The following is a 22,596-nucleotide window of genomic DNA, read 5'->3' as shown; positions in this document are numbered from 1 at the left end:
AGGCAGGCAGGCATTAAAGGGCGCCAGATCACTTCTGAGTGCTCCCTCTGGCCCGGGCACAGTTCACTCCTGAGGCAGACCAACAACAAAAGGGAGCACTTCACAGAAGAGTCAACTGAGGCACAGAGGTTCAGTCTCTTGCTTGAGGCCACACAGCTTAGAGTGAGAAGCCTGAGTTTTAGGCTGCACACAGTACCAGTTTCTCATAATTTCTGTACTGCACTAAGAGAGCTTCCTGTCCCAAATAGCTCCCGATCACCCCATATCCCTGCCCCGCTACCAGTGAGGCTCCCTCTCTTCAGACTGAGACTCCATCACATCATGAGCCCTGTGGCCACTTGCAAAAGCCCCTGTCCATCTTGCCTGCCTCCCCGTTCTCCCTCTGTGACCCAGCCTTTTGAGTCTGGCTTCTTTTACTTTACACAATGCATTTGAGATGCATCCGTATTTTGCATGTATCAATAGCTCATTCCCTTGTATTGCTGAGTAGTGCTCCCTTATTTAGCCATTCACCTATTGGTGGACAGTTGATATGGTTTGGCTCCATGTCTTCATCCAAATCTCATCTCTAACTGTAATCCCCACAATCCCCACATGTTGAGGGTGGAGCCTGGTCGGGGTGGGGGGTGATTGGATCATGGAGGCAGTTTCCTCCATGCTATTCTCATGATAGTGAGTGAGCTCTCACGAGATGTGATGTTTTAAAAGGGACTCTTTCCCCTTCGCTTCCTTCACTTCCTTCACACGCTCTCTCGCCGGCTGCCATGTAAGATGTGCCTGCTTCCCCTTCCACCACGACTGTAGGTTTCCTGAGGCCTCCCCAGTTATGAGGAACTTTGAGTCAATGAAACCTCTCTCCTTTATAAATTACCTGTTCCTGCAATTGGCCCATCCATGCAATGGTGAACCATGAAGACACAGAGCTGGCATCCAGCCAGCAGCCACATACAACTGTATGAGTGTACACTGCTCGGATCCATCCTGGTTAGTCAGTTGAACAGTTGTGTGATATTCTGAAACAATTTGGCCAGGAATATATATATATATATATATATATATACACATATATACATATATATATGAGGCACTTTATGGAGTGACGTAAGATCTCTAGAGGGTGTTATTAAAGTCACAACAGGACAGTGCGAAGTCGTGTGTATAAAGTTTGTCATCATTGCATAAAAAGAATTCCCATGTGTATTTTCTTGCATGTGCCTACAATATCTCTGGGCAGAATCTCAAGAAACTGCTGACAGGGTTTATCTCCAGGAAGATGGATCTGGGTGTCTGGAGGGCAGGGATGGCACACAGGCTTACTTTCACCTGTGGCCTCTTTTGAACCTTTGAAATTTTATGCTATGGCTATGTACTATACATTCAGAAAGTAAATACAAAAAGAAAATAAAACCAAAAAAGCCCTGCTTTCCTGGGGGCTCCTGGTCCTGCTTCATGTTTCTCCTTAGGGTTCACAGGACACAGTGGCTCTGCCGAGCCAGCTTGGTAGAAAATGCCTGTTTGTCAGATGGGGAAACTGAGGTTCTGAGCAGGGCTGACATTCCCAAGCTCACCCAGCCTGAACCCAGCTACCACAGGTATCCCCCAGGGCCACGGGAGTTGAGAACCGGGGAAGAGGCCCTCTGTCCCACCTCTCAGGGACTCAGACTGAGTCACTTAAGGTACCTCTCAGAGCCAAGCCCATCTGGAAGCCATCGCCACCCCAACACAGGGCTGTGGAGGAGGGCAGGGTGGGGACCCCGGACTGTGAGTGCATCTGTTCCTCATCAAGGCTCATGCTCTGGACTGAGCGCCAGCTCTGGAAATCTCACTTCCCATCCAGGCCGGGCCACCCTCAGACCAGCCACCCTCCCTACTGGGCCCTGAACAACCCCACCGTGCATGTGGAGAAATGGCCCAGAGACCTGCAGCTGGTGGATTTCTAGTCCCAGTTGGCACATTCCTTTACCTCTCATGGCTTCAGATTCCCTGAAGCTCTCTGTACACTCAATACAGCCTCCAGTGAGCAACAGCTCTAATCCCTCTTATTCTGATACTGCAATGGTTAATTCTGTGAAAAAATTTCTAGAAGGGTATAAGGCAAAGAGTTAAGTTGTGTCCCATCCATTCACTCCTGGCCCCACTCCCACCCACCCCCAGCCCTCTGCGCAGGCAGCTCCTGTGGGCGCTGTGCACAACAGCTCCCAACATCCCTCCTGGTCTCTATTATTATTTGGGCTGGAGGTGCCCAAATAGCCAACAGGCAGTGTGGCTGGCACTCTTTCCAGAACTGAGCATGTACCAACTCATCCAAACTTTACAGCAGCCGTCTGAGCTACATGCTCTTACTAGTTTGGCTTTTCTGATGACCCAGCTCAGGCTCAGAGAAATCAAGTAATTTATCTGAAGTCACACAGTCAGCAGGGAGTGCAGCCAGGATTTGAATCAGGGCACAAGACTCCTAACCCCGAGGGGCAAAGCACTATTCCATGCTCCTAAACCTCTTCCCTGCTGATCGCTGATTCTTGGGGGTGCCTGTGATGGTGTCCACCGACATGAAGATAAACACTGATCTCAGCCAGAGGTGACCGACTGGGAGCCAAGTATCTGCTGCAGGGCTGTGAGAGGAGTCTCAACCCTCTAGCCACCCGGAACTGATCGGAACAAGAAAACAAGAGAGGCAAGGAGGCTGGGATTGCCAGGATGGAAGCGTGAGGGCAACAGGCATCCCCACACACGGGGGCGGGAGTCTAGAACAGCCTGCAGGAGAGGTGGGGATTGACAGGTCCTCCACAGGTAAGGAGCACATGCTACCCATCAGCCTCACGCCCAGGAACCTGCCTTAGAGAAATGCGCCATGTGCCCAAAGAGGCACTGAGGAGGACTTTCCCTAAAGCCGTTAGAAGGAATCTGGCCGCAGCCTGGATGTCCATCAGGGACAGTTGGCTATACTGACGGTGGCCCAGCCACACGGTGGAAAACGATGGAGTGACGACAAAGCTTGATGTAGGGCTCACTTGTTGCACTGACAGGGCTCCGTCCAGAGCCCATTGTGCAATGGACAAAGGAAGCTGCAGGGCAGCGTGCACAGCGTCCACAGGAGCTGCCTGCGCAGACAGCTGGGGGTGGGTGGGAGTGGGGCCAGGAGTGAATGGATGGGACACAACTTAACTCTTTGCCTTATATCCTTCTATAAATTTTTTCACAGAATTAACCATTGCAGTGTCAGAATAAGAGGGAGGGCAGGCATGTCATGCCTTGCCCGGCCATGGTGGGAGCTCCACGTTTTGAGCCTCTGGTGACTCTGGTGGTGGGTACAGCTGTGAAGAGGGATGTTAGGGGCCTCATCCCCGGATTGTGGCCCCCCCCCCAGGCCTGGCTGAGAGCAACTTTGAGGAAAGTGGCAGGAGAGGTGCAGGGAAGCCAGGACAAGGGAACAATTGGAGTCTGGGGGCTGAAGTCTTACGGTGGATTCATTGAGTGCTCATGACGGCGCAGGCACCGTCTAAGCAGGACATCTTCCAACATCAGTCCCATTTTACAGACGGAGAAACTGAAACCCAGAGGACTTAACTCACAGATAGTAAATAGCAACGTCAGGCTGTAACCCCAGGCCATCTGATATCAAAGCCCACGCTCCTAACCACTGCTCCAACCTGCCCTTAGGAGTGGCCAATGGGCTGCCCACCTCACCTTCCACACACAAACCTCCTGCCCAGACTGAATGCTGGCCCCAGTCCTGCCTCTGCTCCTCTGTCCCTTCCAGTATGGGATGAGGGCAGCCAGCAGCGGGTGGCCGCTCAGCCAAGGGGGCTGGGAGTGATTAGGGCCAAGCAAAGTCTTTTGGACAGAGGCGCCTTCTGCATTTTAATCAAGCAGAGCACGAAAAGACCAGCTCAAGTTGCTATTCTCCGGTAGGGCTGGGCTGGGCTGGAGGGGAGAAAAGGGCACCTCCTTAGGACAGGGGAGTGGGGACGGGGCAGGAGCTAGGGTGAGACAGGGAGGCTGGAGGAATGCAGAGGGCCCCCGGATCCTGAAGACCAGTCCTCCTGGAGGTAGCAGACAGGCTGGGGGCTTCATCTCCTTCCTTCTTGCTTCCTCCTCTCTCCAGGCTTTCAAAAATAAATACACAAGTAGATATGTAGGCTCAGGGACAATTTCCGGTCCTGTCTTCTCCTTCTGATGGAAACTTTCTTTTTCAGGGGAGTAGAGCTGTGGTCCCTGCAGAAGGGTATTCAGATGAGGAGCACAGGAAGGCTGGAGCAGAGAGGGCCTGGGAGCATCCCGTGGAGGGAGGTCACGTCCCATTTCCCACCCCCGCTCCAGGCAGAGCATCCATAGCGTAGATGAATGCTGACCTCCAGTGATGGAGAAGTGACCAGACGGGCAGCAACCAGGCCAGTCTGAAAGCCAGAAGGGACCTCAAAACTGTAAACAAAAAATTAAATCCCAAGCACCCCAACTGACTGAATGGACCCTTCTGTCAGCCAAGAGGACCCAACAAACCCTGAAAATCTAGTTGAGGCCGTGATGGAAGGCAAGGCTCAGGCATGCCTCATGCCCTCCTCCCTTTGGAATAAAGACACAGTTGACCAGTGTTAACATTAAAACAGAGTTCGGCAGGCTGCGGTGGCTCACGTCTGGAAGGCCAACGCGGGCGGATTACCTGAGGTCAGGAGTTCGAGAGCAGCTGGGCAACATGGTGAAACCCCATCTCTACTAAAATACAAAAATTAGCCAGGCATGGTGGCACACGCCTGTAATCCCAGCTACTTGGAAGGCTGAGACAGGAGAATCACTAGAACCCAGGAGGCGGAAGCTGTAGTAAGACGAGATTGTGCCACTGCACTTCAGCCTGGATGACACAGCGAGACTGTGTCTCAATAGATAGATAGATAGATAATACAGAGAGCTTAAGACTGACCAAACAGACTCTTCATAGCAATGAGATACCAAATTCCTCGTATACCATCACACAGCAGGCAGCAGGCCCTGAAAGAAGTGGAAGTATGTTTCTCCAAAATATATTTCTTTGACATTTTTGAAATGTCACTGCAAATCTGTCTCTTGTGGGGAAAATCTACATCCTGTAGAGAATCCTCTTCCCTTTCCAGGTCTTTTCCTGATGTAGGAGACATTTAAGGAAGAGTCTGGCACCTTTACCCTCTATCTGCTACCTGCAGACTTCATTTGCATAATTAGAGCTTTTGTCTCCACAACCTCCGGTCTTAACGCAGACATTTCCTTTCACTGATTCCAGGTCTTTAGATAATAACTTAACTCTTTCAACCAACTGCTGATCAGAAAATCTTTGAATCACCTATAACCTGGAAGCCACCCCCTTTTCAAATTGTCTTGTCTTTCACGACAAAACCAATGTACACTTTTCATGGATTGATTAATGTCTGCCTGTGATTTCTGTACCTCTAAAATGTATGAAATCAATCTTTAGCCCTGACCACATGTTCTCAGGACCTCCTAGGGCTGTGTCACAGGCTTCAATCACTCATATTTGGCTCAGAATAAACCTCCTTAAACAGGGTCTCACTCTCTCCTTCACGCTGTTGTGCAGTGGCGCAATCACAGCTCACTGCAGCCTCTGCTTCCCTGGGCTCAGGTGAGGACTACAGGCGCTTGCCACGGTGCCTGGCTAATTTTTGTATTTTTTTGTACAGATCAGATTTCACCATGTTGCCCAGGCTGGTCTAGAATCCTGGGCCATCTTCTAACCTCTGCCTCCCAAAGTGCTGAGATTACAGGCATGAGCCACTGCACCCAGCCACCAATCTGCATTTTGAATACTAATAGCAACACTGGCAATAGCAGTAGAACGGCAAAGCAACAGTAATGATAGGAAACCATGGCAGCCACTGAGCACCTGGCACCGTGCATTTAATCCTCACCATAACCCTGGAACTGGGCCATCCTCATCTCGCGGGTGAGGAAACTGAGGTACACAGAGGTTGAATAATTTGCCTAAGGACAGGCAGCTGGAAAATGATGGCACCAGACCAGCTCCCTCCTCAAACAGAGGAGAAAAGTGCTGGGAAGCTAGGAGAAGCCAGAGAGGAGCAATGATCTAGAATTGACCTAGATCAACTCTAGGTCACACAGAGAGTTAGAGGCCGGGCAAGGGCTGTGAGGCACTGAATCTCAGGGTCGAAGGCGTCCTAACCAGAGTGACTCCATCTTGAATATAGGCCAGAAAAAGCCAAACCTGCTGGGTTGCATTTCCAGGGGCATGGGCGTTCTTGCTCACAAGATGTTCATGGTTGAGGGAACGAGTTAATGATGTTAACTAACTAAAGACCTAGAACTTTTGGAAATGTCCCAATATCTTAAGAACAAAAAACATTCTTAGTTTAAGAATTGATTTTGCTTTAAAGATAATAGTACACTCATAAATTCTTGCTAAAATCAATAGTAACCTAAGAAAGTAGCAATACTAGTAGCCTGTCACAAGCTGATCCCAAGCCTTTGTAACAGAGTACACTACTCTTTTTTTTTTTTTTTTTTTTGAGACAGAGTCTCATTCTGTCACCCACGCTGTAGTGCAGTGGTGCCATCTGAGCGCACTGCAACCTCCACCTTCCGGGTTCCAGCGACCCTCCTGCCTCAGCCTACTGGGTAGCTAAGACTACAGGCTTAGGCCACCATGCCCAGCTAATTGTTTGTATTTTTAGTAGAAATAGGATTTCACTATGTTGGCCAGGCTGGTCTTGAACTCCTGGCCTCAAGTGGTCTGCCCGCTTTGGCTGGGATTACAGGGGTGAGCCGAGATGCACTACTCTTAACTACCTATATGAGTAAGCGCTGGTATCTGAAATGGGTGCGTTCTCCTCTTGCTTTCTGAGGATGCCCTACTCTGTAATCGAAAAGTCTCGAATCCTATCTTAACTTTACTATAGTCTAAGACTCATCCTGAATTCTCTCCCATGTGAGATCCAAGAACCCACTCTTGGGGTCTGGGATAAGACCCTTTTTCCGGTGATATCAGGACTGTTCTTTTCCTCTGCTCCGCATCAGACCTTAGGGAGGGTGGGAATATGCTCTTCTTGGGGCCTGGACTCAAGCCTGGGCCTCGTCCTCCCTAGGGATCCAGCCTCCACTTGGAGAGAGAGAAAAAGAGAGAGAGAATGAGAGAAAGGAAGGGAGAGGGGAGAGCTGAAGTCAAGTGGAGAGCGGGGAGGTAAATTTGGGCTGAACCCCCATCTCTTCTCTTCCTTGGAATACCCTCCTCTCATCCCCCAGCACTGGCATCCAGGTGAGTCTTTTCAAAGGGTCCTCTACCCCTCCCACCATTGCCCACCAAAACTTGCCACTAGTCCCAATGCATTTCGCAATTCATCTACCCTTAAGATTAAGGGTTCTCTCATAAGTACAGGAGGGATTAGTTTCAGGAAACAGGAGAATAGGAGAGCTAGGTTGACACCATTTTAAAATCAACTCTATCTTAAAACTAGCAAGACACATTCTTTGCTAGTCGTGACCCACAGTCATAAGATGTTTATGGCTAAGGGAGCTGCTCAGTGATGCCTGCAAGGACAAACTCCTACGACAGCAAAATGCCCAGACGTCCTGTTATCACATAACGATTTATGCTTTCAAAATCGTTATCATCATGCTTTGACATACTTACTAAGATGCCAAGGATAACTTTATTTAGGTCAACAGGGATGGATTTTGTCACACTGTCAGTCCACCTGCATGTAGACATAGCTTAGCTTTTATATACATAAGACACCTATATTAGAAGACTTTAAAACAAAGACAGTGCATTCCTCTTCGTGCTTTCTGAGGACACCCTTCTCTGTAACTGAGTAGCTTTCAATAAACTATCTCTTCTCAGTGCACTCTGTGACTCGCTGTTAATTACTTCCTGTTTGAGATCCATAAAACCCTCTCTTAGGGTCTGGATTAAGACCACCTCCCCTCTCCTCCCCTCCTCTTCCTTCCCCTCCCCTCCCCTCCCTTCCCTCCCCTTCTGTTTCTTTTCTTCTTCTTCTTCTTTTTGAGACAAGCTCTTGCTGGAATATGGAGTGCAGTGGCACCATCTTGGCTCCACCAAGATGCAACCTCCACCTCCCAGACTCAACCTCCTGAGGTATGAAAGTCACTTGAGTCTGGGAGTGGAGTTTGAGTAGCTGAGATTACAGTTGTGCACCGTCACGCTCAGCTATTTTTTGTATTTTTAGTAGAGACAAGGTTTCGCCATGTTGGCCAGGCTGGTCTCCAACTCTTGGCCTCATGAGATGGCTCGCTTCCATCTCCCAAAGTGCTGGGATTGCAGGTATGGGCCACTGCACCCGGCCACCATGCCTAATTTCAAGAGGGAAGGTCCTGAAAGGAGGAGAGACCTGGAAGTCTTGGAGAGCACCAGGGATTCAGATTTACATTTACATGTTGATACTCTCCAGAAAACTTGGAAGGGTGAGTATGTTTTGGATAAAGAAGCAGCAGGGAGAACCAAGAAGTGATGAGAATGGTCACAGGTCACATCTGAGACCACCTGATGTGAACGAGGATCCCCTGGTTATGGGCTCCTCGCCATGTGATACTGACAGGTATCATCTCATTCAGTCTTCACAATGACTCGGAGGGGTACATATTTAATCCCCCATTGTACTGAGGAGAAAACTAAGGCTTAGCAACTTGTCCAAGGTTCCCAGACCCGTAATTGGTTGAGCAAAGGAAAGAGCTGAGTGGAACTGCATCAGTCTTGCTGTCTGACAGTCCACCTCCAAAATTTAGTGGCTTAAAACAACATTTATTTCTCACATCTCTGCAGGCCAGCTAGACTTTGCTTCTGGTTTGTGCCAGTTTGGCTGGGCTAGATAGATGGTCTAGGTTGGCCTCACTCATGAATCTGATGGATGGTTTGATGTCAGCTGGGATGACAGGATGACTTGGCCAAGTGTTTCTCATCAGGCTAGCCAGGACTCATTCACATGGTGGTCTCAGCGTCCCAGGTGCAGGAAGAGAGCAAGCCCCAGAACACAAGCCCTTTTCAATCATCTGCTCAAAAATGTCCCACTGGCCAAAGAAGTCAGCATTAAGGGAGTGGAGAAATAGACTTGCCTCTTAATAGGGAGAACTGCAGGCTCACATTGCAAAGGAGCATGCTTACAGGGGTGGGTGGCATCTGTGGTCAGTTTTGTAGCCTACCACAGAAACAAACCCTGTTGTCCAACAATGGGGAATTGGTTAAGAAAATCCCAGCAACACCCCCATGGAGGCTTTCAGCTTACGCCGCCTTGAAACATGCACATATATAATAATATTCTGCACAGGAAGATAGTTCCATAGTCCCCTGTTAAGTAGAAAAAGCAGGCACTATAACCACATGTACGATTTCACAGCCATCAGATTGGCACAAAGGTAAAGCATGACCATGCCAAGGGATGGCAGGGGTGCGGAACAATGAGGACCCCTGGACCCTACTGCAATCAACTCAGCAGAGAGACTTGGAGCACAACTTGGCAGCTGCCTCAGGCTGGCAGCACATATGTTCCAGGCCCCGGAAGGAGCATGCCTCAATTAGTTCCCCAGAGGAACCCTTGCTTGTAAGCACAAGTGGTACCATATAAGATAGTAATAGCAGTATTGTTAGGAATAACAAGATAGCTGAATTAATTTAAATATCCATCTGCCAAAGACTGGATAAATAGTGTTATAATTATAGAATGCAATGCTGCGCAGCAGTGAAAAGAAAATGTCCCTGGTCACAAGATCCATATGTGTCACTTACATAAATCTGGAAAATGTAATATAAGCAGGACATTGCATTCAGTACAATAGCATATATTTAAGTTTTGAGAACACAAAAATATTATTTATATAACTAGATATGAACCTATGGGCAGGGGGGAGAGAAAATGAGACCAAAAAAAGTTACAAGGAATACTGACATTGCCTGTAATATTTCATTGTTTTAACAATCCAAGGCAAATATGCAAAATGTTAACATGTGTCCACTTGGAGTGATGATGCTATGGGGGTGTGTTAGGTTATCCTGTGCACTTGTCTGATTTTTTTTTCTTTTTTTTAGACACAGTTTCCCTCTGTCTCCCAGGCTGGAAATGGCACGATCTCTGCTCACTGTAACCTCCGCCTCCTGGCCTCAAGTGATTCTTGGGTCAGCCTCCTGAGTCGCTGGGATTACAGGCCTGTGCCACCAAGCCCGGCTACTTTTTGTATTTTTAGTAGAAACAGGGTTGCACCATGTTGGCCAGGCTGGTCTCAAACTCCTGGCCTCCAGTGATCCACCTCCCTTGGCCTCCCAAAGTGCTGGGATTACAGGCATGAACCACCACATCTGGCAAACATAACTTCCAACTGGAAGTCAGGAGGTCTCAGGTTTTTTTTCTTTTTTTTAAAGAGAAGGGTTTTGCCATCTTGACCAGGTTGATCTCGAACTCCTGAGCTCAAGCAATCCTCCCACCTCGGCCTCCCAAAGTGCTGTGATTACAAGCATGAGCCACTGTGCCCAGCTCTCCAGTTTTTTTTCCAAAAAAAAAAAGAAAAGAAAAGAAAATCCAAAATAATTAAAAGAAAATTTAAAAAAATTGTTTAGACAATATTCCTTTGTTTGTTGAGATTTTTTTTTTTTTTTTTTTGGCGAGAAACTCTACCAAAAAATACATGCATCTACATGCAGAAAAAAATTATTTGCAGGGGAAAAACTCCAAAATGTTAGCTATGGTTTTTGCCTCTGGCTGGTGAGAGTACAGGCAGCATTTATTTTTGCCTTCTTGCCAACATGGATTTTCTGGCTTTTCTATGAGGGACATGTTGTGCTTGTTTAATAAAAATAAAACACAGAGGGGCCTGTTGGTTTTCTGGGTCACTGGGTCCTCTGGGCCTTTATGGGGTCCCAGGTTCCAAAATGGATCTGCAGTCTTATTCCTCATATCCTGGAGGGAGTGCCACACATGGGTTCAGAGGCAACCGAGCTCCCCAGGGCTGAGAAAGGGCAGCCATGGCTGGTGGCCCAGGATGGGCACAGCCAAGAGAATTTATGTCCTCCACCCTCATCCCCTCGGCCTCTGAGGAGGCAGAACCAGGACACTTTCATGGTTCAGAGGGGAAACTGAGGCCAGGGAGGATACCCCAGGAAGAGACAGCATTACTAACAGAGAAAACAGCTATGTCCCAGGCCACTCTTGCTTGGACTGGGTGCTGACACACTGGGTGTCTTGGGACAAATCCCAGTGCATTTTGGACCAATTTCTCTAGCAGCCCTGATTAAAATTATCCTACTTCCTGCTGCACCTTTAGCTCTCACAGGTTCTGAAGGACATTTTAATGCAAAGAGATGCTAAGTCTTTCCAATAATAGCAAAGATAATAATAACAGCTACTAACTATCAAGCACTTACATGCTAAACACTTAAATGGCATTTCCTCATCCAACACTCCCATGGCCAACTGCATTTTCTAAAAATGGCCATAACAGGCCAGGTGCAGTGGCTCATACCTAAAATCCCAGCACTCTGGGAGGCCGAGGCAGGTGGATCACTTGAGGTCAGGAGTTCAAGATCAGCCTGGCTAACATGGTGAAACTCTGTCTCTAGTAAAAATATAAAAATTAGCCAGACTTGGTGGTACGTGCCTATAATCCCAGCTACTCAGGAGTCTGAGGCAGGAGGACCGTTTGAACCCAGGAGGCAGAGGTTGCAGCGAGCTGAGATCACGCCACTGCACTCAGGCCTGGGCAACAGAGGGAGACTCTTTCTCAAAAAAAATAAATAAATAAAATACAAAATAAATAAATTAAAATGGCCACAACACTATCCCCCATCCTACACCTTCTTCTGAAGCCTTGCCCCTCCTCATCAAGAGGTAGAGTCTGTTCTTCCTCCCCTGGAACCTGAGTGGGACTTTGTGGCTGCTTCTGTGACCAGATGCAGAGGACTTGGCCCTGCATGATCCGTGATGCTAGGTCATAAGCATCATGTACCTTCTGCCCAAATCTCTCTCCTGAGATGCTTTCTGTGAGAAGTAGTCACCATGCTGTCAGGAAGCCCTGGCCACATGAAGAGGCCATATGCAGCTGTCCCGGCTGAGTGCCCCCAGCTGAGGTTTCAGGCATGTGAGTGGATGAGTTTCAGATGCAAGCCCCAGCATGCAGGCTGCTCCAGCTACATGGAATGGAGCAGAGTTGAGCTTTTCCCAGGGATCTTGGCCACAGTTGCAGATTTGTGAGTGAAGTAGATGTTACCACTGCTTTAAACCACTAGATGTGGGTATACTTTGTTACACAGTACCAGTAACTGGAAGACCCCACCACAACCACCTTCTTGGTGAGGAATTATTCTCCCCATGTTACAGATGAAGAAACTGAATCTCATTTACTGAAGGGAAGTCAAGATTGAGCGCCAGGAATGTGGGATTCTTAACAGCTGGGCCTAGGTCACAGGGTGACCTCAAAACCCAGCCTAGGCTCCTTGTGATCCAGCGGTTGTGTTGTGGCTCTGGTTTTGGGGTGGTGGAAAGTGGAGGCAGGGCAGCTGACAAACAGATTGTGGTCTTGGGTGGAAAGGCTCACGGGGACACCGTGATGTTTGCTGCACAGGATTCACCCCCTGACCTTCTGGGGACACATGGGCTATCCCTCAGGTTGTCAGTGGCCCCAGAGCTTCTCACCAGTCTCTTGCCGTGTTGCCCTCAGTGGCTCTGGGAGATGCCCAGGCAGTGTCCTCAAGGGCGTGATGTGCACAGGACCGGAGGCCTGGAGTCGGTTTCAGCTGCCCCACGTGCAACCTCAGTGATCACCCAGGGTGTTAAAATGGCCTGGGAGTTGCCAAGGGAGGAGCTGGGGGAAGGACTGGATTGCAGGAACAACCCAGGAGTGACCCTCTCCCCACAGTGGAAGATTCAGACTGGGGACAACCTTCTTCTTTTGGATCCAGATACTTGAGGAGCCCAAATTGGCAAGTGGTCCTCCAGAAATGACCCCGTTTTCCTTCCCTTCATTTTCAGGACCAGGAAGGTCAGTTCTTTGAGAAAAATAGATTCCAGCATGTACACTGGGCAAGTGGCCTCCCTCTCTGAGTATCAGTTTCCTCATGAATGAAATGCAAGGTAAGAGCCAATGGCATCCCTGGTTACTCCAAGGGTCCATAGGGAAGGAGGTGGGTTCACTTGGTGAGCAGTGGGGATGGAGGGGCATGGTGCAGACAGGCAGGTGCTTTACACCCACGCGCTCCGCTTGCCTCCTGATCATTCTCCTCCAGATTGCCTTGAGAGCTGCTGTACCCCACCCTTAGTCCCTTCAGATCCTGTGATGTTGACCTGCTCCAGGGCTCCAGGCCCGGACACAGGACCCAGCCTGGCCATCTAGAGTAGCTCATCCCTCTGGCTGTAGCAGTTGGTTCAGGAATGGCTGTAGGGCTCAAGCTGGAACTTCTCCAAGAACTATTAGGAAAGAGGCACTCTTAACAGAGGATACTGAGTTGATAGATTGGAGCTGCTGTCGCCAGCAGTGGTGGTGATTGTGGTGGGAACTCTTACAGAATGAAGCCAAAGGAAAATAAGAGCCTAGAGCTGGAGGAAAATCATCTAATTATCACTTAAGCACCTGGATCCAGCCATGCCTGAAGCTAGATACCCCTAAAATTTTCAGTTAAATTGGCCAATAAATTTTCTTTTTACCCAAGCTATTTGAACAAAGGCCAAAGTATCCAGGTGGATATAAGTTTATCCTCCATGCTCTACCTCCATGGCAGAGGCAGGCAATGGCAAAATCAACCTGGGTTGGTTTGTTTTTAGCATTTAGAGGCCAGACACTCAGAACAACTCAGAGAGAACTTCCCGCTGCCCCTGCTGGAGAGGAAAGGGTGACTGCCTTCCTCTCTGCTTTGGGACTGCAGCTCCAGTGCCTGCTCGATAGTGGAGACTATTCATTCAACACAACACTCATGAGGAGCACTGTGAGCCTCACCTTAGGACAGGCAAGAAACACAGAACTGGAAAGTGTGAGAGCAGCCCTGGAAGGGTGTTCAGTCTAGAGGGTGACCAAGGCCTGCAAACATGCCTTTCTAAGGCAGGGTGAGTGCTTTGGTGGGGGCCCTCCCAGAGGTAGAGGGCCTACTCCCATTGAAGTGGGAGGGACAGATGCAGGAAGGCTTCCCAGAAGTGATGCCTGAGATAAGACCAAAAGGCAGTAGGAAGCTGGGGGAATACAGGTGGGGGAAGTTTTTAAGTAGAAGTTCCTGCCATGAGCATAGACACTGAGGCCTCAGAAGGCAGAGAGCATGCGGGGGAGTAAAACCAATCCCAAATGACAAGGTACAAAGTGCCAGGGAAACAGTGATGAGACTGGAGGCCACATCTGGCAGGGGCTTATAAACCACAGAAAGCGTTGGAGTTTAAAACTGAAGAGTTTTAAACAAAGAAGAGTTGGGGCTGGATTGTGTCTTAGAAAAATCATTCTGGGCTGGGCATGATGACTCATACTTGCAATCCCAGAACTTTGGGAGGCCAAGGTGAGTGAATCACCTCAGGTCAGCAGTTCAAGACCGGCCTGGGCAACATAGTGAAACTCCATCTCTATTAAAAATATATAAATTATCTGGGCATTGTGGTGCATGCCTATAATCCCAGCTACTGGGGAAGCTGAGGCAGGAGAATCACTTGAACTGGGGAGGCAGGGGTTACAGTGAGCCAAGAACATGCCACTGCATGCCAGCCTGGACAACAAAGCAAGACTCTGTCTCAAAAAAATAATAATAACAATAAATAAGAAAGAAAAGAAAAAAGAAGGAAAGAAAGAAAGAGAGAGAGAGAAGAACAGAAAAAAGAAAAGAAGAAAAACAAAGAAAAAGAAACAAAAACAGAAAAATCACTCTGACTGCAATAGCAAAGGTGGATTAACCAGAGTTCACTTCTGAAGCTATTGCTCTCCCCACAAGAGAGGAAGCACCCGGGTCTAAGAGAATGATGGTGTTAGCCCCTGCAGGTTGCTATGACAAAATGTCCAAGCTGGGGAGCTTATAAACAACAGAAACTTATTTCTCGCAGTTCTGGAAGCCGGGAAGTCCAAGATCAAGGCACCAGCCGATCTGGTGTCTGCAGAGAGCTCCCTCCTTCCTAGACAGTGCTTTTTTACCATCCTCACCTGGCAAAAGGGAAGGGCAGCTCTCTAGGACGTCTTTCATAGGAGTGTTAATCTCATTCACAAAGCAAAATCCTCATGACTTATTCACTCCCAAAGACCCCACCATCACCTCGGTGACTAAGTTTCAGTAGATCAGTTTGGGGTCGCACAAACACGCATGCCATAGCGGGGGTCATTTGTTGAGCTTGTACTACGTGCAAGGCTTTGTGTTAACCTCATTACAAGGAATCAGCCTTTTAGCCATTGTAACATCACTATTTTGAGAGATGAGGAAACTGAGGGACAGGTTAGGAAACTTGGCCAAAGGCTCACAAATGGAGGGTTAGGAAAGCCAGGATTCCAATCCAGACAGGCTGACTCCAGCATTCCAGGTAGTAAAGAGGTGACAGGGGGAAAATACTTAAAGGATCGTGTTGCAAGAACAGGTCTGATTGGATGGTAAGGTCAGGAGCAGAGTGAGGGATGAGGGGATGTTCATGTCTCCCAGGCAGGGCCTGCTCCCTAATTTGTGGAACTCAGTGAAGAATGCAAGTGCTGAGCAATTTGTTCAAAACGTATTAAGAATTCCAAGACAGTGCTGGTAGACTGTAAACCAAGCTCAGGGCCCGTCTGAGCTTGGGGCCCAGTGTAACTGCGCAGGAAGCAGATCTCTCTCAGGTTTCTGTTCCACGTGCCTGGAATGGCATCCCAGCCTCCTGCTCCTCATCAGCCCAACAAGGAGCACCTGCCTTAAGCCCCTCGTTCACTCATTCATCCAGCAGATACTTACTGAGGACACTGAGCACCAAATGCTGGGACACGAGAGTCCAGGAATTTGCCTCGTAGAACCTTGAGGCACCAGCTGCTTTTCCTTTGCCTGCCAAAGCCCCACACCTGGTATAATGGTCTCAGTCCCCAGAAGAGACCCTAGTTCACAGCTGCCCAGAAGCAGCCTGCCCCAGTTCAAGACTCTATCAGGATCTGGGAGAACAAAAACGAAAATACTAAATAGCCGGACTGGCCCGTACTCTGAGAAAGCCAGCAGGGAGTGAGAAGCCCATACAGCTGGCAGAACACAAAGGCAGCCCACCCAGCAGAGGCCTGGCAAACCCCCGGGCACCTCCTGCCTGGAGACCATGTCCCCCAGGGACAAATCTCTGCCCTAGAGGGGTTTACACTCCAGTGGGTTGGGGGAGGGGAGGTGCTGTGGTAGCTATAAGATTGACAACAGAAAATTTTTATTTAGTGTTCACCCTGTGCCAGCCCTGCTCTAACTCAATTTTCATGCCCTGTGAAGTAGTTGATGAGGAAGTAATGAGGAAAATAATAACTCACTCAGAAGGAAATGAAGGCACAGAGGAATTAAGTGACTTACTCAAAGTCACGCATCTGGTGGGTGGTGGTGCCAGGATTTGAACCCATAAGCTGAAAAGTTCTCCATCCCCATGCTGAGGACTCACCCAAATTCCTCCTGCAAGAGATAAGGTTTACTCAGTTTACAGACCAGGATGTGGAAGCCCCCCAGGCAAAGCTGCCCGCCCTAGGTCTCATGGCCAGCTGTTGGGGAGCGGGATTCAGGGTTAGCTTCCGGGCACTCCACCCTTCTCTCCCCACTCCAGCAGCCCCAGGACCATCTGCCCCATGACATGACAACTTCTCATTACTGTCACAAGCAACCAAGCCAGGGCCATCCTGGGGTATACGATACCACTTTCCCCTGTCCCTAAGGGAGAAGAGAGGACAGAAACCAACTCCCAGCTGGGGTGCTCATGTGCCCCACCTTGGAAGGATTTTCTGTGCCTCTAGAAGCAAAGTGGACTTGCTGGGCCCTCCCCAGCCTCACCCCTCTGTGTCCTCTCCTCCCTCTGCTCTCTCTGGGGGTCACTTGTACTCTAAGCGCTAGCATGGAACCAGAGGAAGGAAGGTGGGGGAGTGGGGGTGGGAGAAGTGGGTGGCAGCGGGGCTGAAACTTGAGATCTTAGCCTTGGGGGGCAGGGGATGGGGGTGGAGGGAAAGAGAGAGAGAGAGAGAAAGGGGGAGTTAAGTTGCATTTAGTTTTCCAAAGCGGGCAGCACTGGGGCTCGGTGTTTGTGTCTACATGAATATGTACACGTGTGTGTGTGCGAGTGTGTGCACATATCTGTGCTCCTGAGTGTGTGCACATGTCTGTGTGCTGTTTTCTTCCCTCCCCTCCAGCGGGGAAGCCAGGGCTCACTGGATAATCAAAAGGCTCAGAGCAAGGTTGGTACACAGTTAGGGTAAGGGCAACAGGGCAACGTGCAGTCAAGACTGAGGAAGGAGGAAGGAAAGGGGTGAAGAATAGAGATGAGAGGGTGTGTCGGATAGGGGAGGCGGGAGGTGGCCGAGAGGAAGCAGAGCAGCTGTGGTATTCAGAGCAAGTATAAATAGCTGCCCGGACAGAGCTCTGTCAGACAGGGGCTTGCAGCTGCAGCTGCAGGCAATTCTGACCACCGTTGACAGCAGCAGGACATCCCAGGCCCAGCCCCAGCCCCTGGGACTCTGACCCAATACCCCTTGCCATTGCCACATCTCCGGATGCTCTTCCAGCTCGACATGCTGCGGGGTGGCCTCCTCCTCATGGTTGCCACCGTGTCTGTGGCTCAACAGATAAGGCAGGAGACGGATAGCGACCATGAGACACTTGTAGTCCAGCACGGCCACTGTCGCTACACCTTCTTGCTGCCCAAGTCCGAGCCCTGCCCTCCAGGGCCTGAGCCCTCTGGGGACTCCAGCAGCTTCCAGAGGGACCCCCTGGCTACCTCACTGCACCCAGGGAAGTTACCCGCCCAACAGGTGAAACGGCTGGAGCAGGCGCTGCAGAACAACACGCAGTGGCTGGAGAAGGTACAGGGCGTGGGGGTCTTGCAGGGGGCAGAGGGCGGCTGTGGGGCCTGTCACAATCAGCAGGAGGAGCATCCATCCCAGAGGCCTTCCCTGGGCACAGAGGGCTGGCTCTGAGTTGCACAGATTGGGCTCTGAGGCCCAGAGAAGGGCAGGGATGGGCCCGAGGGCAGTGTCAGCTGGCAGCCTGGCTCTTTCACTGCCATCCCTTCATTCATCCAACAGAAATCCATTCAGCGCTGACCATGGGCCAAGCCATCCTAGGTGCTGGGGCTACAACAGTATAGTATGTCTCCCTCTGGACTAGTGGGGGAACGAGATCATCTACTATGTCAGATGGTGAAGCAAAATGAAGAAGAAGGCAAGGGTTGGCCTTGGGTGTCTGCTTGAGGTCAGATCATTAGAGAGGACATCTCAGAGGGGGTGACCTTTGAACCCAGAGTACAAGGGAAGTGATAGAGTGGGCCATGCGGGTATTCGAGGGAACATTCCGCAAAGGGAGCAGCACATGTATTGCCTGTGAGGGGGGAATGCATCCCCAGTGGTGTGCGCCTGGAGAACGGCCAGCAGCAACGGCTGGTGTGGCTGGAGCAGAGGGGAGGGAGCAAGGGCGAGGGAGAGGTGAGGGCGCGGCAGGTCATGCAGCTGTGGGGGCCGCTGGAAGGACTTCGTCGTTTGCTCTGAGTATCATGGGAGCCACTGCAGGCTTTTGAGCAGGGACTGACACCCCTGATTTGATTTGAACAGCATAGACTATAGGAGGCAGGGTAGACGCAAAAAGCTCAAAGAGGTGGCCGCAGCAGCCACCAGGCGTGAGGTACTGGACGCCTGGAGCAGAACCAGCTGGGAGGGGGTGTGGCCAGTCCGATTCTGGTGGGTTCTGGAGGTGCTGCCCATCAGCTCTGCTGGTGAATTGATGTGGAGTGGGAGGAAGCAAGGAGCCGAGGACACCACTGAGGTTTTGGCCCAAGACCCGGGCTGCTATAGAATGCCCTGTCATTCTTCCATCTTTCAGCAAACAGTCTGAGCACCTACTGTGTACTCTTGGGGAAGCACTGAGTACAGAGGTGTGCAAGGCAGGCTTGGCCCTGGCGGGGCATGAGGGCACAAGAGACATCCTGGGGGGTCTGAGATGGGACTCTTTAGAGCCCCTAAGTGAGAGCTACCGAGGAAAGGGAGAGGGACCCAGGAGATAGTCTGGGTGGTGGCTGGGGAAAGAAGGATGCGAACCGTTCCTGGGTTCTAGAGTGTATTGAACAGCAGACAAGCTTGACAACCACCTCTGGCTCCTGGCTCGATGGCTGTCATGGCTGCCACCCTGGCTTCCTGCTAACACTCGGGCCCCACCCCATATTCTCCATGCAGCAGACCAAAGGATCCCCATCAAAACCTAAGTTACATCCTCTCCCTCCTCCCAGGGTTACCATGGCATCTGAATAAAAGCAAGAACCCTTACTCCCCAGAGTACCCTCTCCCAGACCCCTATGTGGCTTACCCCACCCTCCTATCCACGCCAATGTCACCTCGTCAGAGGCCCTGCCCACCCCGTATAAAAGAGCCATCCTCCTTCTTCCACCCTTTATCCCTTCCATCGACTATGTTGTTTTTTTCTTTACATTTATCCCTACCTGATGTTCTTAAAAACATTTCTTTGGTCTGTGAGCTCCCAGATGGCAGGCACCATGTCTATTTTGCTCACTCCTGGGTTCCCAGGGCCCAGAATAGTGCCTGATACATAGTAGGTGCTCAGTAAATGTCTGCAGCATGAGTGAATGCATGAATGCATAAATATTCTCCTAATCTCTCTGGTCCCAGGTCTCCATCCTGCTCCATGATGATGACACAAAATTGGCATTGATAGGATCCTGAGCCCAAAACCCATGACCTTGACCTCCCCCAACGTCCCCCTGAGGCTTCGTGGTGTCTCAACTCCAAAGCTATCTGAAACGACTCCCTGCTCTCCTCTGACACCCTCCTCCTGCCCGCCTCTCTGTGTAGGGGATGACACCACCAGCCACAGACTGCCTGTGCCCTGAGGACTTCCTGTGGCTCCCACTATCCCCAGGCAGCTGGCCCCGCCCATCCTGCTGCGTAGGCTCCTCTCATGGTCCTTCTTTCTGGCCTAGGCCTCGTCATCTTTCCCATGGACGCTGCCATCACCTCCCAACTGGCCTCCTACACCAAGTCTCACTCTCACTCAGGTCCCAGGTCTCCATCCTGCTCCACAATGACACAAAATTGGCATTGCTGGGATCCTGAGCCCAAAACCTGTGAGACTGGAAGAACATTTATGCATTCATGCATTCACTTATGCTACAGACTACAGACATTTACTGAGCACCTACTATATGTCACCTCCCACTCTCTCATCCATCTTTGAATCCCCCTGGGTGTCAGATGCTAGGGAAACATTGGCTGAGAGTTGATGGCTTGAACTGATGGTTTGTAGGATCAGAAGGTCACCTGGTCCGACTCCGCATCCTGGGGTGGAATGTCCTCTCCAGGCATTCATTCACCTAGCTGGAAAATCCTGAGCTGGGGTCGTTCAGGTCACCGTAGAGCACCGTGGGGCCTAAGATCACTGATATGGGGTTCAGCTGACCTGGCTGCAGGTACTTCCTTACCACATGGCTACGGGTGAGCGGGTTTCAGTCTTCCTGTCTGCGAAGTGGTGAAAATGACAATATGTCAGGGATGACGGGGAAGATAAATGCCCACACAGCATTCCCAGCCTGCTGCCTGGCCTCCCACTTCACCAAGACACAGGAGAGCCCACCTGAGCAGTGAGATGGGCTTTTCTTCAATTTGGTATAATCCCTATTTTAAGCCCCTGCACCACTGGCTGGGAGAAGCTCGGGCTTAGTCAAGCCAGTACACGGGTTGCAGGTATCCTTGGAGCTGGGAATGTTAACTGTCCATGCTGATGTTCTCAAGGGCTCCTCCGGACTACACGGTCTCTGGTGTTTGCTGTGCCATCTCCTGGGTCAGGAGCCCCTCGGGTTGAGCACTCCTTCTTCCCCTCGGCATTCAAGTCACTGCCAGGTGGCCTGATGCCTGTGGAGCCTGTCACAAAATCAGACCTATCAGCCTAGACAGACCTGATCATCACTTTCCCTGGGTCTGTCCCCTCCTTGGGCAGCAGCATGGCCTGAAAGGTGAGAGCCCTGACCCTGGAGCCCAGCTGCTGGGATTCCAGCCTCATTTCTGCCCCTTGCTGTGTGACCTGGAGCAGGTTGCTTCATGTCTCTGAGCCCTGGTTTTCTCGCCTACAAAACAAGGTGAAAATACTACCTACCTCTGAGGATTTAACAAGATGATGCCCAGGAAGTCCTTGGCCTGGTGCCAAGTGTTTGTTGGCTCTTTCCATTGTGGGTTCTCCCTGCAAATAGAGACATGGGTCCTGCAATTCTTGGGTCCTTCTTCATTCCAGTTGAGACATGTGACCCTTGGTTCAGGTAAACAATGATGTCTGTCTCTCCTCTCTGACACTCCTGGGCCCCCGTGGGGGGACACTCACTACCTTCTGTGGCTGTGGCTGTGGCTGTGACCTCCCTCTGGGTCTTCTCTTGGTCCAGGCATATCTCAGATCTTCTGAAGCCCAAAGCTCTTTTTTTTTTTCTTTTTTGGCTTTTTCTCTAATATCCCAGAAAAGATTTTTTTAAATGAGTTTTAAAATACTCTTATCTAATGGCATATCGCCTTCATCATCACCATTTTCATTAGGGCTGAACAAGCTCTCCTCAAAATTCTGTTCATCTAGACAGGCACAGAGGAGGCAAATCCCAGAGGCCATCATCTGCTCAGCCTATGCCCCCAGCTCCCCTCCTGTTCCCCCATGTACAGGTGAAGAAACAGGCCAGAGAGGGAAAATGACTTGTCAGAGCCCTGTGGCACTGAAAGCCAATCGAGATTCTCACTCCAAACTGCAGGTTCTTTTTCCTGACTCTGGAAGGTGTTGAGGAGGCAAGGGAAGCAGGATCTAGAGATGGGGCGTCCTCGATGCTCCCTTCCGCTGCAGAGTTTCCAAGTCCCCAGATACCCACTCTCTTTTCCCAGCATTTGGCTTGCTGTGTCCTACTGCCAGTGCTCAGAGGACATGGGGAGAGCCCCGGCCTTGCCCATTCTCCCTCTCTCCTCTTCCACGCTCTCCTCCTCCCCTGCACCCCCATCTCCCTCTCTTCTCCCTGCTCTCCCTCTCCTTCTGCCTCTCCTACTCTTCTTGTCCTCCCTCCTAGAAAGCCCCTCCCCCAGTGACCCCCATCTGAAGGCAGCTCCGGTGTGTTGCGCATCAGCTCTGGACCCTGCTCCACCCACCTCATCTGGACGAAAAGCTGCAGCCAGGAATATTGAGGAGGTTGGGGGACAGAGCCAGCTGGAGTGCAGGCATCTCTAGCTGGGCCAGGCAGCTCAGTGGCTAGTCACATGACCTCCTCTGTCCACCATGCTCTTGCTCTAAGACCCAGTGCTGGCCTTTCCCTCTCAGTGCCTCATCCGAAGGCTGGGAGGAAAATGACAAGCACCTTCTCCTGACCTTCCATGTGGGGTCAAGAGAAGCCGACGAGGGAAAGCCTCTGCACACAGCAGATGCTCAATAAGGGCTCCCATGTGTGACTGCCATTCCCCCAGTTGTCCCAGGTGTCCCAG

At 50.5% G+C, this 22,596-nt stretch overlaps 1 protein-coding gene across 1 annotated transcript in view; it reads left to right on the top strand.

Annotated features, from left to right (window-relative positions):
* Positions 1–17,520: 17,520 nt before the first annotated feature.
* Positions 17,521–22,596, top strand: part of ANGPT4 (angiopoietin 4) — a 38,928-nt gene continuing 33,852 nt past the window's right edge. Inside the window, exon 1 of the mRNA XM_032295374.1 lies at positions 17,521–17,955. Within this exon, the coding sequence (XP_032151265.1) occupies positions 17,647–17,955 (309 nt within the window). The 5' untranslated portion in view covers positions 17,521–17,646. The remainder of the gene's footprint in view (positions 17,956–22,596) is intronic.

This window comes from Sapajus apella, unplaced genomic scaffold (genome assembly GCF_009761245.1).
Source record: "Sapajus apella isolate SASKATOON/1434 unplaced genomic scaffold, GSC_monkey_1.0 scaffold33, whole genome shotgun sequence".
NCBI classification, from domain to species: domain Eukaryota; kingdom Metazoa; phylum Chordata; class Mammalia; order Primates; family Cebidae; genus Sapajus; species Sapajus apella.
Note: the sequence above shows the minus strand (reverse complement) of the source record. Positions and strands in the feature narration are given on the sequence as shown.